General features: G+C 45.3%; 1 protein-coding gene across 2 annotated transcripts in view; it reads right to left on the reverse strand.

The window, feature by feature from the left end:
- Positions 1–11261: 11261 nt before the first annotated feature.
- HIBADH (3-hydroxyisobutyrate dehydrogenase) overlaps positions 11262–19738 on the reverse strand; it is a 134002-nt gene continuing 125525 nt past the window's right edge. For both annotated transcript variants that reach the window (XM_002713730.5, XM_070059685.1), the window contains 2 exons: positions 14521–14677; positions 11262–12204 (listed from right to left, as the gene is read on the reverse strand). In XM_002713730.5, the coding sequence (XP_002713776.1) occupies positions 12046–12204; positions 14521–14677 (316 nt within the window). In that variant the 3' untranslated portion in view covers positions 11262–12045. The remainder of the gene's footprint in view (positions 12205–14520; positions 14678–19738) is intronic.

The raw sequence follows: 19738 nt of genomic DNA on the forward strand, positions 1-19738 counted from the left end.
CCTGGGCAGGACCCAGAGTCCCCAGGCGCTCTTCCATTGCTCACCAGAGGGGCACTGTTCGTGTCTAAGTAGAATGCATCCAAGGTGACATTTACAGGAGTGTGCTGACCCGCTCTCATGTGTAGGAGGCAGGGTAAGGCTGAAGTCCTTGGCCCTCACAAGGCAGGACACAAAAGCCAATGGGTTGTTATTAAAACTCAAGCTCCTCTCCAAGCAAGTTAGTGTCATTGATGTTTACAGTATTTCAAAACATCTCCCGTCAGCAGAGTGACACACCTTCAGCCACCATCAGCTCACCACATTTTGGTAAGGCCAGAGTTGGTATCTTCAGACAGCACTGCATTTTAATTAGACACTATTTCTTTTCCAAAGTTACCCTCTGCCTCTGCCGAGCTGCTCTATTTGTTACCCGCTGAAGGATCAGAATAACCAAAGGTTGTCTTCTTCTTCGACTCTGAAACATAAGGAGAGGAGACACTGACGGTCCCTGAGCATCCTGCAAGTCACAAGCTAACAGAGGCGCTGCTTCTCTGGAAGCGCTGTCCTTGCATCTCTCATCCAGATGGCTGGTAAGAGGCACAAGTGTGCCATCCTGTTCTTCACCTGGCCGAATTCCTTTCTCTCCTGCTCCCGCTTCTCCAGGATGGAATGTTCCAGAAGGCAGGCTCCATGAGGGCAGCAGTTTTGTCTGCCTTGAGCACCACAAGATCCCTGGCTGCCAGAACTCAGCGTGGCTCCAAGGAGGTCCTGGATAAATATTTGTGGTCTGCATCTGCAGCCCATGCACCTTTCAAATTATAATTCTGGTTACTCCTCTGTAATTTCTCAAACAGTGGAGAAGGTGAGGAAAACAGTATTTTTGTGGGGGTGGGGCAGGATCCAATTTTACCCCCAAAACCTATTTCCTTCACCACTGAGAACAAGCAAGGCAAGTCTTAGGTCACTGTTTTCCCATTAGCTGAGGACACAAGGGTTTGCTTTATATGAATACTTTTTCTCTTTCCCACGTAGTGATCATCTCATATTTCTCACTAGAAGTAGGGGGAAAGGTGATCTTTCTAACCTGGAAACGGCATTGCTCGTTAAGGTTCAAAAAGTGACTGGGGCTCAGGGAATCCTATGCAAATCAGTCTTGATGAGCCCTTAACTAATCTGTTTACAAACCAGACCTGCTAGACAGGCCTCAGTGATTTTCTATCAAAGCAAAGTACTGCTCTTTATGGGCATCTGGCTATCCCTGAATGGGCAGTTTAAGCCTAGACTCTTTCCTTCAAAGCGAGATCAAAGGCTCCATGACTCTTAAATGAGTGCGTGATTTCCACTCACTACCTTCTTGTTTGCAGATCGTGTTTATTAGCAGCACTGTCTCAGGTTTACTTTGTGAATTACTGGTTTCTGAAAACAGGCTGGCAGTTTTATGGACCACAGTCTACACTGGTGGAGATTATGCAGCATCTAGCACAGAGAATGGCCCATCGGCTAGGACATTAGACATAGGAAAGTCTCGGCACGAATGACAATGCCTGGCCATGCAGAAGGCATTGATGATGATCTTTTAAAGGCAACCATCTGGCATAACAAGGCTAACACAAGAAAAGATTCCCCAACTCTGGGCAGTTGAGATTTGATAACTCTTTGACTGCCTCGGGAGGCATTTTCTTTGAAGTTTTCAGTTTATTTCTGCAGAAGACAGTGCGTAGATGAACGGTGCAGTCAGAACTATTCAAGGAGAGACGGAGACCAAGCAGACGGCTTACACAAAGACTCTGGCACATGGCAAATGCCACTGAGTCCTTCTTCTGCGGATTTCAGCCGGCAGTTTCCTCGGGTGAGGACCTGGGCATCCACCCTCCCAGGTCCTAAAACTGAGATTAGAACCCTGTCCTTCACTAGCGGATGGAGCTGCCAAGAAAATTGCATCTTGCAAGATTTGTGGTGACACAAGCATAGAAGCTTCAGGCTGTCGTTGACCTATAAAAGGAGCCAGACTAAACTGCTGTGAGTACAGTGCAATGCAGAGAACATCTAACCTCGGAAGGGGCAGCTTTTAATGTCACGAGAGGGCTGGGCCACAGATGAAATGGGATGGCCAAGAAAGGCCATAGTCAGGGATCAAGCCACTGTTTAAAGTCCTATCAGTTTTTAATAGTAATAGTTTTGTTGTTGTTGTGGTGGTGGTTTTTTTTGTGTGTGTGTGTGTTTTTTTTTTTTTTTTTTTTTTTTTTTTTTTTTGCTGGACACTGAAGCAAGCATAAATTCCCAAAGATAAAAACACATCTGTCAGAACCCTGTGGCCAGACCACTACCAATCCAAAATGAATTGGGCAGAAAGTGGCAAGCCGGACAACAGGGAAAGTAAAGCTATCGTAAATCTCTTCTTTAAAAGTCTCTTTCTGCTTATCACCTCCTAAGTGTCCTTGATGGCTCAGTTCTGCCACTGCCATTTTGAAAAAGAAGTCCGATACTACGCAGGAAAGCTGTGTCAAAGAACGCATTCCTGCACACAGGAACAGGACCAGAAATTAGATTCAGGAGGCTGGGAAATAAGACGTTCAGACCACAAAGTCACCAACACAAACAGTTTTAACTTGGCGACGTGATGCCTTCTAGAACTTGCAAGAGGAAAAGGGTCTGTGCGGGAGCACATCGGGCTGTGACTGCACAATGGAACACTCAGTTTGCAAACCTTTATGCTGCATCTGTAACACAGCGGTGGACACAGAGCTTATAAAGATGCTGTCTCCTTCTCTGGCATTGTGCTGTGTCTTTCATGCTAGCGTAATGGGCTCTTTCCTGATTCTGTGTTTTTGTTAACTGTTTGCATTCTTTGTCTAAAATATGGACCTTCCATCTCTGAGACAAAAGGTCCATTCTAAGCAAAAGTCAAAGCCAAATAAATGAGTTAGGAGTTAACCAGTAGAGCATACTTACATTAGCACAAATAAGCTATCAGGTCTCCCTGGTCATCTTGGCTCATTAAAGGGACAAAACTAAACCAAGCAGGGAGAATGAATCATGTTTGGCACTTATAGAGAGCAGGTCTCGGGTCAGGGTTAAGGTCATTAAGAGGAGCGAGAGTGAAAGAGACGAGAGATTAAAGCTTCGCGTGTTCTTAGGGTCTCTGAGACTGGAACTCTAAGGTGACATTTCTGGAAAAGGTCTCAGATGGTCTAAAATTGCTATGCAACAGTTCAAACTCTATCCACAAATGGAATGAAAGAGAAGTTCAAGAGGCACAAAAAAGACGTAAAAGAGGAGTGAACTTGGTATCAGCTGTCCTCCACCGGGGCTGCCGGGAGGCTCCCTCTGGACGGGAATTAACTCTTGCAGGGCACAAGGCTATCTCTTAATGGTGCTGGGAGGAGGAATTCAGCCCTAAAAGGCCTAGGCCATTCGTTTTTACAAGGAGAATGGGCAACAATTATGTCCAATTCATATGATTAAAGGGAAAATCATGAAAATCTTTAAACATTCCAATTTGACACCAGTGAGAAGTTTTCTACCCTAAAATATGGTCTAGTGCTGAGACGCTATTTGTTCTAACCTACAAGAATCCAAACGTCTCAAGTATTTCAGGCATTTATCATTTTTAATGACTATGGCAAATGCCAAATTTTGTCCTTTTGAAGATAAAATGCTACACTCAAAAAGTCACAGGATTTGCATATATAGCCAAGGCTGAAAAACACACCCCAAACCTGCCCTTTGCTTTTATGGCTCTGGCTGCAAGGAAGGTTTCCGTGGTCTCTGCCTCTGCCAATGTCGTTATTTTACTGAGAGGCTTGCCAAGATGTAGCTTGTGGCTTGGCTAGTGTGTCGGGTTTATTCAACTGGCTCATTCTCGATGAGCGCTCTTGCCACCTCTTTACCAGGCATGACAGACTATCATTAATAAAAATGTATTGATTTCTGAATCTATTCCTGGCTATAAAAGAACCCTAATAAATGAGATGGCTATATGAGCAATAAATAATCCCTAACCAGAGAGAGTCCAAAAACTGTCAGGAGCACATGCCTCAGGCTTCCTTAAACCCTTAACTAAGATGGAATCGGTCTTAAAGCTACAACAAGCCTTGGAGACCAGTGCAACGGCCTCATTTTACAGCGAGGGAAACAGTGGCATGATGTCGCACAGCTTGGCAGTGATCTAGGATTACAGCTCAGATCTCCTGTGTCCCAGGCCAGGGACAGTCCTTAGAACCAGACACTGGGAAGGGCTAGAACTCAGGTCTCCTGTCTCCCAGCCCAGGGACAGTTCCTGCAGGCTAGATGCAAAGTGCTTCTACTTCACTGTATTTTTCTCTTAATGTCCTATAAAATAGTCTAATTCTAGTCTGGGCAAGAAGTCTTCACCCCTTTTAGGTATTCCTGAATTATTAAATGATGAATACAATTAAATAGTAAAAGGTCATCTTCAATCTGTCTGCCACCACCGAGAGATGATTCCATGTGTGTGTCGGTACGATGGACATGCTAGTTTATGGGTCTGACACCTTGCATGGAATGTTACAAATCCCTATGATGTCCTTAAGCTCCCTCTTCAATTGAACTGAAAGACAGCTAAAAAAAAAAAATCATACTTGGACAGATGACTCCCCACTGGCTGGCTATTTGAGAATGCCCAAGGGTGCAGTTACTGCAGCTGAGGCTGGGAGTACCCCACACTGAGCAGGATCCTGACAGCAGCCTGGGTAGAATTTATGCACACGGATAATATGGCCCCATGCTCTGCTCGCTTGCCTTTCTCCCACATCCACTGCGGACTGATCACACACATTTCTGATTGCTTAGAAAACAAGTCGAGATCAGAATCTGTGCACGGAGAAGGGCCAAGGATCAGGCCCAGATCAGTGGGTGTTCACTTCCATTTGGACTTTGTTGTACCTGAACATATGTTCCCTTCTAACAGTGGCCGGTCAGCTGGAGAGCACAGGCTCTCAACCACCTATTTACAGACTCCCTGAGTAAGTCTAATCTGTGCTGTTGTGAGATTCACCTTCTGCCTCAAGGTCCATGTCGCAAGTTCTAAGACATTGCACTGGGAAACGCTGTGCCCATAAAGGGAAACAGGCGCATGCTTTATCTGCATGCAGGTTGATGGTTAAAGTACTAAAAGGGTTGGACTAAGCTTGCTACTCAAAATGCAAGCTTTTCCTCCCTATTTTCTTCAGGCTTTTTTTGGGGGGAGGGTAATTTAAAAATTTATTATTTATTTGAGAAGCAGAGAGACAAAGATCCCATCTACTGGTTCACTCCCCAAATGCCCACAGTGAAGCTGGGAGCTCAATCCAAGTCTCCCATGTGGGCGGCAGGAACCCAACTACTTGAGCGAACACCATTCCCTCCCAGAATTTGCACGAGCAGGAAGCCGGAATCAGGAGCAAGAACTGGGAATCAAACCCAGGTGCTCTGACGTGGGACATGGGAGTCCTAGCCGGAGTCCCAACTGCTAGGTCAAACACCTGCCCCGCTTCGGTCAGTCTGAACAGCATAAGCTGAACTTGAGACCGGAAAACTCTAAGATCCACATTATGCCAAGACTTCTTGCACAGCTGTACATGACAAACTGTCCATTTCTAATCCAAAGTAAATTAAACTTGGTCGGTAGAGCAAGAGTCTTTAAGAACAGAGGTGTATGCAGCAGTTAGGAGTTCACTTAACGTTATGTGCAATGCTGTAGCTGCTGCTCCTTCACTTTGTTGAGCTCCTACTCAATGCCAGGGGCTGAATTCAACACAGGGACTCCAAGCCAGCACGACACATTCTGTACCCCAAGCGAGCTCCCAGTGTGATGTGCAAGACAGATGAGCAAAGGGGCAAAACATAATAGGGCTAAGTTCTGTGACGAGACAGAGATCAACACGGAGCTCTGGAAACAAGGGAAATGACAGCCTGTGACACTTGATGAAGGCTTTTTAGGAGTCAGGTGTCCAGGCTGGTCAGCCAGGAGGGGAAGCAGAGGACAGTTCAAGGAAAGGAAATGGCAGGTGCAAAGGTGCTGGGGCGTGAGACGCACAGCATGCTTGGGAAATGGCAGGTGCTGTGGGCAAAACAGGGCCTTGAACATCTTGCTTGGGAGATCAGGTTGCATCCTAGGTTAAATGACTTTAAGTAAGGGAATGACTGCATTCGATTTCAGTCTTGGAAAGACCTCTCTCCAAGCAGTGTAAAGGAGGAATCTGGGTACAAACCAGACAGGTGGCAGGTGTGACTCTAGAGACAGAAAGATAGCTGAGGGGAAGGGAAAACGAGGCGGTGACCACAAACAGATCCAAGGGATTTGGGGGAAGAGGGTGATGGAAGTATAAGATTGCTTTGAGAGACTCTAAGGCAGGGGGAAGAGGGAGAGGGAGAGGGAGAGAGAAATATCTTCCATCTGCTGGTTCACTCCCCAAATGGCTGCAATGGCCATGGTTGGGCCAGGCTGAAGCCCGGAGCCAAGAGCTTCATCCAGGTCTCCCACATGGGTGGCAGGGACCCAAGCACTTGAATCATCTACCACTGCTTTTCACAGGCCATTATCAAGGAGCTGGATTGGAAGTGGAGCAGCTGGACACAAACCAGCACCCATATGGAATGTCATTGCTGCAGGCTGCAGTTTAACTGGCTGAATCCCAGTGCTGGCCCCTATGGCACTGTTCTAAAACTGAGTTGTGGTGATGGTGGGTTAACTCTAAGTATACTAAAAGCTAGAGAACTGTATAAAATGAGGAAATTTTATTGAATGAAAATTCTACCTCAGCAAAGCTGTTGAAAGAGACTGGGTGTTTGACCTAGTGGTTAAGATACCCTCGTCCCATACTGGAGTGCCACGGTGCAATATCCACCTCTGATTTCTGACTCCCACTTCCTGTTAATGTAGATCCTGGGAAGCAGTGGTGGTCACTCAAAAAATTGGGTTCCTGTCATTGATGTAAGAAACCTGGATTGGGTTTCTGGCTCCCAGCTTTAGTCCAGCCCAGCTGCAGTGGCTGTAGACATTTGGGGAATGAACCAGTGGATTTGAATTGCCTCTGTCTCTCTATATCAAAACAAAATTAAACAAGAGAACAATTGCAAAGAGGTTGAGGTACCTTAGATAAGAACCAGAGAGGGCTGAGATAGGCACTAGAGATTCAGATCTGGCTATGGAGAGCACATGTAGGAGGGATGGTTCCTTGGATTCCAGATGGGACAGGGACCGGGAGGATGTGCTGGGGAAGACAGGGACTCAGGTGTTGACATGCGGGTTTGAGGACACTGTGGAACAGAACCGAGAGGGGGGCTTCTTGAATTCCACTTTACCACCATTTGGCACAGGCTAATTCTTGTTAAGATGGGGTGTTCTGTGCGCTGCAGGATGTCTGTTCATCAGTATCCTTGGCCTCCATCTACTAAATTCCAATAGAGTGTGACAACCAAAAATGTCTCCAGACTTTGTCCTATGTCCCTGGCAGGCAAAAGTGCCCAAGCTGAAAATAACTTGTTAAGAGAGAAGTATCAGGGCCAGTGCTGTGGTGCAGCAGATTGAGCCACTGCTTGTAATGCCTGTTTCCCACACAGGAGTGCCTGGATTCCAGTCTCAGCTCTGCTTCCAATCCAGATTTCTGCTGGTGGACACCCTGGGAGGCAACAGGTGATAGCCCAAACGCTTCAGTTCCTGCCACCTGTGTGAGAGAACTAGATGGTATTGCTGGCTCCTGGTTTAGGCATGGCCCAGCCCTGGCTGTTGTGGGCATTTGGAAAATGAGCTAGCAGATAGATCTTTCTCTCTGTTGCTTGGCTTTTCAATCAAAATAAAAACAAACCCACTTGTTTAAAAAGAGAATGATCCTTATGACTTTCTCCTTAATGCATATAATTCATCATTTGAAAGTATATAACTCAGGGGGCCAACATTGTGATTTAGCAGGTAAAGCTGCTGCCTGCAACACCAGCATTTCATATGGGCAACAGTTCATGTCCCAGCTGCTCCACTTCCAACCCAGCTCCCTGATAATGTGCCTGGGAAAGCAGTGGAAAATGGCCCAAGTGCTTGGGCCCCTGCACCTACCTGGGAGACCCAGATGGAGCACCTAGCTTTAGCCTGGCCCAGCCCAGCCAATTGTGATTTGGGGCATGAACCAGCAGATGGAAGACCTTTCTCTCTCTCTCTATCCCTGTAACTCTGCCTTTCAAATAAATAATTTTTTAAAGAAAGTATACAACTCAGTGTTTTTTTAAATCCATTTGCGAGGTTATGTAGCCCTCACTACTGACTCTAGAACATTTTCATCAACCCCAGAAGAATCTCCAGACCCATTAGCAGTCACTTGCCAGTTCCTTCTCCAGCCCCCCGCATCCACCATCTATCTACTCCATAGAGTACTACATGTCACAGAAGCACACAATACATGGCCTTCTGCATCTGGCCTCTTCCACCTGGCATGTTTTCAAAGTTCACCCACATTGTAACAAGCATCAGTACTTTTCCTGTCTATGGCCAATCTTCCTTTGCACCGTTTATCCATCATCAGTTGAGGGGTATTGGGTTGTTTCTACTTTCTAGCTATCATGGGGCTATGAACATTTCTGCATGGGGTTCTATGTGCATATCCATTTTCACTTTGGGGGCTATACATTCTAGGAGCAGAAGTGCTGGATCATGTGATAATTCTATGTTTAACTTTTTGAGGAACTGCCCAATGACTTTCCACAACAGTTGCACCCTTCAACGGCCCCAGCAGCAGCATCCGAGGGTTCCCCTATCATCACATGCTCACTTACGATCGTCTTTGGCTCAGTTTCCAAGCATTGTATATCAGGTCCTTTGTTCATGACAACCCCATGGACGAGAAAACTAATGGTCAGGGAGGGAGTCCTGTACAAGGTCCCAGTATAACGCTCGGTTGAGTCCTTCCCAGCACTGCTATTTGCTATTCCATGTTGAAGACCTCTATTATTCATTACAGTTTGAACCTGTCCTTCATGTAAGATGCTGGCAGTCTGACACGGGACGGCTTTGCTGGCTGGTTTTTTAATTCTCAGAGGTCTTTCCATGCTATACCCTACCGGGACTACGCAAAGGCAGCACTGAGCAAGGATCGTCTCTGTATCGTACCTTTCCCCTCCTTCCTGCATCATTCCCCTTTCCTCAGTACAATTTCCCACTTAAAAAGATAAAATTTTCCTTGGCCCCATCTTCCTTGTCAGTGTCTACCCCATTTGTTTCTTTATTTTTGCAACTCAACTCCTGAATGGCTGCCTCTACCCTCATCACTTACAATTCTTCTGTTCTCAGACTCTCATTTCCAATACTCCCCCCAACACTCTTGAGAAAATCATCAATGACCTCTATTTTGCCAAGCCCAAATGATTACTTCTAAGTTATTACTCAACCTATCAGCAGATTTTGAGACAAATCATTCCTCCTCCTCATAAGGGTCTTCATCTGGCTTCCTGGCCATTGTTCCCCTTCCCCACTTCTCTTCACCTCTCTCCTTCAAGTCCTTCCTCCTCCATCTCATTTGCTTGTTCAGCCTCGTTGTCCCAACCATCAGAAGTTGAAGTAACATGGGGCTCACCCCTTAGACCTTTATTCTTCTCTCCTGACTGGTAACCATCTCAAATAAACCCGACTGTTCTTCTCCCAAACCTGCTCAATCCCCCTATCTGGTGAAGGGCAACTCCCTGCTCGCACTTCCTCAGACCCCCAACCTTGGAGTGTCCCAGACGCTTTCCTTCTGTCCCTCACCCCACTTATCAGTTAGTGGTTCTTGTATGTGTAGAATCTGACCACCTTGCGTCCTCCTCAGTTAGAAGAGTCTGGTGCCAGATATTGCCCATCCTCTGGGTTATCACGTTCACCCCTGAACTTGTCCCCTTGTTCCCCCCTTTCCTCTGGTCTATTCACCACACAGCACCCAGTCTGAACATTTAAAAAGAAGGCCAGGTCACATTATCCTTCTCAACAAAACCCTTCACAAGCTGGCTGTGTCAGATGGCTTGCAAAAGTGGCCACCCCAGTGCCCCTCTTTGGGCCTGCACATAATGTAGCCTCCTCTTATGCTGACTCTGACCTTGGCTATGGGACTTGCTTTGGCCAGGAGGACAGTACAAACATGAACCAAGCAAAGGCCTGAAAAGCGCTTGCCCAAGGCAGGCACTGTGACACAATCGGTTAAGTCACCACTTGTGATGTCTGGGAGAGCCGGTTCAAGTCCTGGCTGCTCCACTTCTGATCCAGCTCCCTGCTAATGTGCCTGAGAAGCAATTGATGCTTGCTCAAGTACTTGGGTCACTGTCACCCACATGGGTGACCTGATGAGACACAGAGACAAAGAAAGCTTGTATCTGCTATTTCACTCCTCAAATGGCCACAATATCCAAGGCTGAACCAGGCTGAAACAAAGAGCCAAGAACTCAACCTAGTCTCCCAGAAGGAAGGCAGAGAATCAGTTACTTGAGCTATCACTGGGTCTACATCTATGCTGCAATGGGAGCCTGGAGTTGGGAATTGAAGTCAGGTACTCCAAAGTGGCTTACCTACTGGGCTGAGTGCTCTCCCCTGCCCATTTCGTTCCGAGTAACAGTTCACGAGACTCTACGTGATGTGGCTTCCCTGTGCTGGACCACTTGGCTGAAGGCCCCACCACCACCTCTCATATTCAGCATTATCCCACCCCAGTGTCTCTGCTCTGTTCCCCACGCCCGCAATGTTCCCTTCTCAGACAGCTGTATGGCTTGCTCTCTTCTTTCTTGTCTGCTGAGATGCTACCTTCTCAGAGAGAATCTCATCAAACACCCTTATCTTGCTTTATTTTTCTTGTTAGTCCTTATTATTACCCGCGTTTGCTCTAAGTATTTATTCCTTGCCTATCACACCCTTCTCTCACTCGCACATCACATCAGCAGCCATCAGAAGGGATGCTCTATAGGGCAGGAGTTCTGTCTGCCTCGCTCATCGCCAGGAAAATGATGATGGCAGCAGTGGTACCTCTGCCCATACCAGGTCTGTCACCTGCACTGTTTCTAGGGCTGAGGTGGAAAAGTGGCAACACTGGGGCACGCTACACTACTGCAGACTGAATTCCTACAGCACCTGCAACTGATATGAGATTCAAAAAACACACATTAAGGATTCGAGGTAGGGGGACAGCAAGGTGCTGGGTTGCCACAGGCCAACACTGAGATCTGTGCTCTTTGGCCTCCCTACTTTCCCACTGGTCTGTAACACCTGTTTGTCACACACATCACTTGTTCGTTCTATAAATGGCTAGGAAGAAACAGAAATTCCAAGAAAATATTATCAGTATAGAAATTTATTTGAATTCAAAATAATATGGTTATATTTAGAATAATGTAATAATTATCTAAAGCAAGTATCATCATTGGCTCTGGAACACATCTAAAGATGTCTTTGTTTTCAAGTCCAAAAATATGTAGGAAGAATGTGTAAGGAAGCAAAACATATAAAACAAGTCTGCTGAGTACTGAGAATTGTAACAAGGAAGATACACTAAGAATACTGTAACCGAGTTCAAATTATAAAACATGCAGCAACAAATTCTCTGTCTTTATCAATTCCCTGGGAAATAAATGCAAGACCACTACCACCTGCTTCACCGGACAGACATCCTGGGGGACCACAGGTAGTCATTCGCTGTGCCCCTTTTTCCTAACTTCTCTCTTCACACGCATTTCTTTTCTCTCCTGTAAGATGTGTTCCGTTCCGTTGACACGACATTCAGTCTTACTTGCGAAGTGGAGTAAAATATCTGATCGAAGTATTGGATGATGTCATTGAAGATGTTCAGGGATCAAACTTGAAAAAGGTCAACTCCGCCAGCAAGCAGAGGCCGTCAGTGGCTTGCCAAAGAAAAGAGTTCATATAATAGGTGCTTGCTAAACAGACAAAAAGACTAAGTCGTTAAAAATGGATGAAAAATTTGAGGGATTTCTGTGACCTAGACAATCAAGAGCAGCCAGGTGACCTTTGATTAAACCTATGTACTTGTGGGGTTGGCTAGGAGGAGGCTCCAAGGCAGAGTGTGGTTCCCAACAAGTGTCCACAGCCAAGGGGCACCCTCAGAAGGACTCCTCCTCCCGCAGAAACTGGAACACAGCCGAGAAGTCTTTCTTGGCGTAGCCCTTTGCACACATCACCCTGTAGATCTGATGGGCAAGACTACCCAGAAGGATTGGGCTCTTTGTGCTGGTGGCAGAGTCTTGCGCCAATCCCAGGTCCTAAATCAAACAAGGGCAGGAGGGAGCACATTGAGACTGGGAGGAAAGGCTCACTTGGGAACTAGGGTTCCTAACCCTCTGGTTTCGAGAAAGAAAAATGAAATCTGAAGGAATACATTTACAAGCACTGTGGTAATTACATAATGTATATTCCTGTGTGTTCACATCCCAGCAAACTTCCCGAGCCAGAAACCCTGATTTCTGAGGGCCTCCTACAGCCCCACCCTTCACAAGACCTATCTGCATTTTGCTTTTGGAGTTACTATACAGGCAGGATTACAGAAGGCAATGCTTTCAGATCAGTGGGGAAATGCAAGGCTCACATAAAAATAAAAAAAAAATATTTTCTTAAATGAAATATGATGGGAAACAAAACTGAAATTAGGAAATATAACTCCAAACATTATTATCCAATAAATAATTACAGCATGCTGATAATACGCAGGAATCTGGGCTACAATGATGGATAGTCGTAGCCCAGTCGTAGCCCAGTCAAACTCAGCCATTGAGGCAGAAAGACAATGAGACAGGTATTCACATAATTGTATAGATGCACACCCACAGGAGCCAGGCAGGCCCAGTCTGGCGTGCAGGTAAGAACTTCCAGAGGAAGAGGCCGCTAAACACACGTATGAAAGGTGAGCAGGTGTCAGCCAGGTAAACACATGGGGAGAGCAGCCAAGGAAGAATGACCTGGCAGTGGGAATGGCAAATGCAAAAATTTACAAGTGAGAGGGAAGCAGAGGCAGAGATGAGTTTAGTGCGGCTGAAGCAGAGAGAGGAGGGAGAAAGCCCAAATGAGTCAGGTGAGGCACACAAAGGTCTTGTAAGACAAGGTACTTCATCCACAGGTACCGGGAACCGACTAAAGGGACTTACGAGGAGAAGAGACATGACCAGGATTGCACACTTAAGAAAGCCACTCTTGCTAAGGTGGGGAAACCAAATTGCAGAGCACCAGGATGAAAGGCAAGGAGACCAGCGGAGGAGGCTGCAGTGTCATCTACAGGAGCGCAGCCGCAGTGCCAGCAGTGCGGGAGGGAGGAGGTGGATGCGCTCAGGAAGGACAGGTGACCGTCATGGGGCAAGAGGGAGAGCAACCACACGTGCTTTCTGGGTGAGGGGTCCTCAAAAAGGTCATGAAATGCCTTTTTTTTTTTTTTTTTTTTTTTGACAGGCAGAGTGGACAGTGAGAGAGAGAGAGAAAGGTCTTCCTTTACCGTTGGTTCACCCTCCAATGGCCGCTGCAGTCAGCGCATTGTGGCCAGCGCACCGCACTGATCCGAAGCCAGGAGCCAGGTGCTTCCTCCTGGTCTCCCATGGGGTGCAGGGCTCAAGCACTTGGGCCATCCTCCACTGCACTCCCTGGCCACAGCAGAGAGCTGGCCTGGAAGAGGGGCAACCGGGACAGAATCCGGCGCCCCGACCAGGACTAGAATCTGGTGTGCTGGCGCCACAGGCAGAGGATTAGCCTATTGAACCGCGGCGCTGGCCATGAAATGCCTATTCTTAAAAACAGGCAGAGATTACAAAAATACTTTTGCACCAAAATAAACAACTTTGATCTCATTTTTCCATGAACTTTTGAGAGCATCCTCAGACATATTTTTACTTTTATAATCAGAAAAAAGTCAGTGGTGGGGGAATAAGCTCTACGCAGAAATCCGAAAGCTGCTGGTTTAGAATGTGCTTTCTATGGTGGAGATCACAGCATGAAGCTGAGATCATAAATGAAAGGAGGCAACAATTCGCTTTCCAAATGACAACTAATTTATAGATAAATCTACACAGATTCTTAAAGCAGGAAGATGCATCAAGAAACCTCGTATCATGAGAAAGATCTCTTCCTTAGGGATGTGGACGTGCAGTGCCAATAAATTATAAACACTTAGAAAATCCTTACTGCTCTCATTCTAAGGAGTTGCTAACGTGATATAAATTCATGATGAAGAATAACACTTTATCAGCTCATAGTATAAACAAACCTGAGCATGAACGAAAGCTGTTCATCTGTCCTTCTCATCCAGGACAGGAATAAAAATGAGCAAGGTAAGCAATGTTAAAGTTTTATTTTAATTTTAAGCTAAGTTTCTATTGACTCCCTGCAAGAAAGTTAATCACTACTCTACTAATTTTGGTTTGTAGGACAGAGATATGCTTTGTTAAGGAGGGGAGGGAGGGGAGAAGGAGAGGGAGAGAGGGAGTGGGAGGGAGAAAGTGGGGAGAGAGAGAAAGAAAAAGAGACAAAGAGAGAGAGAGATAAGATCATTAAACATTGTCCCCCTCTCTCTCTGTCATCCTCTGCATTTACCATACCTTAGCCATGAGCGTCGTTCCGAATCCACCCTGATAGTTATTAGCAGAGGGAACACCATCCATCACCCCAGGTACAGGATTGTAAGTGTCACTTGACCAACACCGTCCTGAGCTCATATTTAAGATTTTAGCCAACAGTTTTGGGTCAAGCCCTAACCTGTCAAAGGTCAAAGAAAAGAAGAGTTAAATGTCAAAATGTACAAGTCATGCGTGACTGATTTATGTGCACGGGTGCTCTATCTTCTTTCTCCACTTACACGCTTTCTGAAATCAAAGCAGATTGATATGAAGGTGAAGAATCCAATTTTGAATTATAAGGTATTAAAAACTACTGATTAAACCAGATCATTTCTGAGCTAGTACATTTTGCATTTAGGGAAGGCTTTCTGCACAATCCTACCATTCAGAAGAAACAGTACAAAATTGCATCAAAATGTTGTTTTATCACACTCTGAGGTTTCTTGTATTTGGATATTACTACATTTATGTGTCACGTAAGAACCTTAAGCCAATATGATCATCTACATTTCATTCTTTTCAAACAAATGATATATTTCAGAAAGAAATACTGAATGACAGACGATACATCATGGGAGTTTATGTGGATGTATTTATGTGGGTGTTTATTCCTTTAGCTTTTATGAGAACAAATGCAAAAGAGGAGTCATGAGCTTCAGAGAAGCTACTGTTAGAAGACATGTCTTGTTGCAAACTTTTCCTTATTTAGTAAATCGTCATTAGACAATCCTGCTTATGAAGCGAGTCTGCCCAGAGCTGTGACATATGCTATCTACTCAGAGACATGCATTATAGTTCTGGGTCAGCTGCTGATAAGCTCACTGATCCTGATAAAACAAAGCCTGCCCAAGCAGAAACATCATTTGTTCCATCACTGGGCTGATGGCACAAACGGCTGTTCAATGAGGACCCTAGAAAAAACAGCATCAAAATGCCCTAGGACTTTGCTTCTAAGGATCTTAATGCAGTTTGGGAAGCACAGTTTTGTTGTTTCACTGAATCAAGTTTCAAATAAAACTTTGTTTTATTTGAAATTTCAAATAAAACAAAGTTTTTTTTTTAAGTTTCAAATAAAACTTGACCCAAAACCCAGCAATTTATTGATTTCTTTTATGCAAAGGGTCATTAGAAAACAACTGTCGAGCCAGCGCCGTGGCTCAATAGGCTAATCCTCCACCTTGCGGCGCCGGCACACCGGGTTCTAGTCCCGGTTGGGGCGCCGGATTCTGTCCCGGTTGCCCCTCTTCCAGGCCAGCTCTCTGCTCTGGCCCGGGAGTGCAGTGGAGGATGGCCCAGGTGCTTGGGCCCTGCACCCCATGGGAGACCAGGAAAAGCACCTGGCTCCTGGCTCCTGCCATCGGATCAGCGCGGTGCGCCGGCTGCAGCGGCGGCCATTGGAGGGTGAACCAACGGCAAAGGAAGACCTTTCTCTCTCTGTCTCTCTCTCTCACTATCCATTCTGCCTGTCAAAAAAAAAAAAAAGAAAACAACTGTCATAAAAGCTTTCTGCTTTTTCTTAAAACCAACCTATCCTAAACAATGAAAAAAAAAAAAAAAGACTGAAAGAGACTCTTACACAAATTTAAAACAACCTGTGCATTTGGACATGTTAAGCCCTTGATCATTTTGCATGTTTGAGATACATGTTCATTTCATAATCTGAAGGTCAAGGCCAGTGAAATATTTTCTCGGTACTAGTGAGGGGCTGAAGCTACTGACTAGGATATGTATGGAACTTCCATGTAAAGCAACTGCTCAGGCTTTCAAGAGGTTCATGGAATGCCGTGTGGCATATCATGTATCTGAATTCCTATGCTGACCCATGTTCCAATGATGGGGTTCTCCCAAGGATTACAACAGATATGAAAGATTCCCTCTAAGTCAGCTACCGTACATCCTGGTCAGCTGTAGACTGCCAGAGAGAAGCCCAACAGTTCCATTCATCTTTTATAAGATATAAGCTTGTTGCCTATGTAGTTGGCTACTGGTGCATTTTTTCTCCCTTGTAACTAAAACCAGGCTATCAATATGTGTGGCATACAACTAAGGAAGGATAACATCAGTGTGTGTAGGGTATAACTGTGAAAAGCAAAGTCACAAATTAACAATGAGTTAATCTGCTGTAAGTGCAAGCATGCCCTCTAAGTAAGTACAAGGTCAAGAATGTCTATGTCTGATGCACTATAATGAGACAGGAATACTGTCACAGGCCCCCAAATACCTCTTTGCCTCTCTATCTCAAGTACAACGGAGGGGCTTCCTAACTGAGAGTTCAAGGTGGCTGATCACCTCCAAGGCAGCAGAGCTGCCCCTGACTTTGAACCCACCAGGTCACACTCTGCAGTACTTCCCAAGAACCTTCCCCACTGCGGAAACACACACTTTGCCCACAATGCTCCCCAAATGGTGAGTAAAGCTTATTATCCTACCTTTGTAAGACCCTATATTTTTCTCACATGTTCAAGGAAAAACCCTGGCACTGACTTATGGAAACCTTCCTTAGTGAATACATTACTATTCAGAAGCATCCTGAGGGGCACACACAAAAATCACGTGGCAGTAGTTCCCGTTCCTGCTCACTACCAATCCAAGGCTTCCTGCGGGGCTGACCCCCTCACGGGGACGGCTACTCCCTCCCCCATTTTCTTCCCTGTGCCCCTCCTCTGCAGCAAAGTATATCATTAAAAAGAGCAAGTTAGAAGTGTTTTGCATTTCATCTTTCTAAGGATTCTCTCCCTGGCACATACATAACTGACAGTTAAAATTAGACATGATATTAAAATCAGTTACTGAAGTCCTCTGTCTTCCACTGTGCCCAAAGCTTGTAACGGTCTGAAACCAGCTAGAATACACAGTAATTGTCATTCAGAGTCTATCCTAGAACGTCATGCTTCACTGGAGAAGACTGAGTTTCCATTTGAAATCAACAAATTAATCCAAGACAGGTATCTGAAAGGGCAAGTTTAATAGGAAGCAGCTACTGGGCTCTCAAGCATGATAAAATGTTATTGCTGTTCCCTGTAAATTGGCTGGGAGCATATGATACTTCCTGCATAAGAGCCCCATGGCTGTTCAGGAGATATGCAGCTCAAGCCATCAAAAAGATGACAATCTGTCAGTCCCCATAATAACTTGCCATTGGATGTGGTTCGAGAGTGTGTGCATGCATGCATGTGGCTTTACAATTGCTGGAATGTTCTCTGATATAAACAGAGAATGAATTCATTGCTCTGACCGCATATATAATGCAACTCAAATAAACGTCACTGTGTCAAATCTACTCACCTCTAAAACATAAGAATTTTAAATGAACTTTTGGATGAACTAAAGATGAGGCATTAAAAAAAACATTAAAAAACATGAAGACAAACCAAAAATTTGCTTTTATAACTAACCAAGGTTTTCAAGACCAATAAAGTTTGTTGATTTTATCATCTTTAAGTATCTACTCTTTGGTTTTATACAAGAACAGTACAAATTATGTCACCAAACTGTGATGTTTGGATCACAGGAACAGATCTGGCAATGAAATATCTAACAATGAGTCACTTGTAATCAATCATTCACTTACTCACCAATACTTACTCACATCTGCCACAAACAGGCATTCTGCAGGGAGCCAAGAATACAAAAATAAAGAAGCTAAGAGCAGGCTGTGGCTGCCCACCAGGAGACAATGATTGCCTCAGTCGCTGCTCAAGACACCTGTTTTCCATATTGGAGTGCCTGGGTTTGTGCCCTGACTACTCTATGCTTCCAAGTCAGTTCCCTGTTACTATGCCTGGGAGGCTGCAGATTACGGCTGAACTAGGGTTCCTGTCACCTACAGGAGAGACCCGGATGGAGTTCTTGGCTCCTGGCTTTGGCCCTGCTATTGAGGATGTTTCCAGCAGGTGGAATCTCTCTCTCTCTGTCACTCTACATTTAAAATAAATAAACAAATCTTAAAAAAAAAAAAAAAAAAAAAAAAAAAAAAAAAGACACATCTAGATTACTTGTGCCTGAGGCAGAAGTGCCCCCTCCCTTCCACTCACTCTGCACTCCTCCCCTCCACATTTGCTCAAACAGACCTCCACTGAGTGCTTACTGCCTACGAAGGCTGTTCTTAAGATACAACAATCAGCACACAAAGCCATTTCCTATCATAAAGCTGATATTCTAGATGAGAAGACCAGCAACAAACAAATAAATGTAAAACACCAGCTAATGGGAAGTGCTATGAAGAAAAAACAATAAAGCACAATTCAGTTCAAATACCAAGCATCCTTCCACAACCACAAGTATCAATAATTATCACATATTGAGGACCAACTACATGCATTAAGTGTTTATAAGATCTACACAGATTATCTAATTTCATCTTTGCAGTAACCCAGTGGACAGGTACTATTATTCTGTCATTTTATAAATAAGGAAAGCTGCAGCGGCACAGCTGGGATGCAGACTTAGGCAGTCCCCAAATTCTAACCATGTCAGGTGGTGAACTTTACAGTCAACCAGCCAATATGATGGCATTTTATCCATTTATTAGGAAATTTGGTCCAACTGTTCTAACTGTAACCTTCTGTTATCTGGTGTATTACAGAGGGGTACAATGAAGAAGCTCAGTCATCACACACGTGAAAAGGCAGTATTTACGGACAGTGACCAAGAAACTGCAGCTTCTTTTGGGGGGAAGCTCTCATCTCAAGCAGCCTACAAAAGTCTAGGCGTTTCAAGCGCATTCTGTTTTTTGTTTTTGTTGTTTTGGCAGGCAGAGTTAGACAGTGAGAGAGAGACAGAGGGAAAGGTCTTCATTTTCCGTTGGTTCATCCTTCAAATGGCCGCTACGGCCGGCGCGCTGCAGCCAATCTGAAGCCAGGAGCCAGGTGCTTCCTCCTGGTCTCCCATGCGGGTGCAGAGCCCAAGCACTTGGGCCATCCTCCACTGCCTTTCTGGGCCACTGCAGAGAGCTGGACTGGAAGAGGAGCAACCGGGACGGAATCCGGTGCCCCAACTGGGACTAGAACCTGGGGTGCCGGGCGCCACAGGCGGAAGATTAGCCAAGTGAGCCGCGGCGCTGGCCTCAAGCGTATTCTGGTGGAAGAAGTCAACGTGGAGGTTGCTGGGGGTACCCGGGGCTTGGGCACTGACTGGTAATTCACATTACTTGCTACAACTACCACCAACATTAAAAAAAAAAAAAAAAAAAAAAAAAAAA

The sequence above is a fragment of the Oryctolagus cuniculus genome, chromosome 16 (genome assembly GCF_964237555.1).
Source record: "Oryctolagus cuniculus chromosome 16, mOryCun1.1, whole genome shotgun sequence".
Taxonomy (NCBI): domain Eukaryota; kingdom Metazoa; phylum Chordata; class Mammalia; order Lagomorpha; family Leporidae; genus Oryctolagus; species Oryctolagus cuniculus.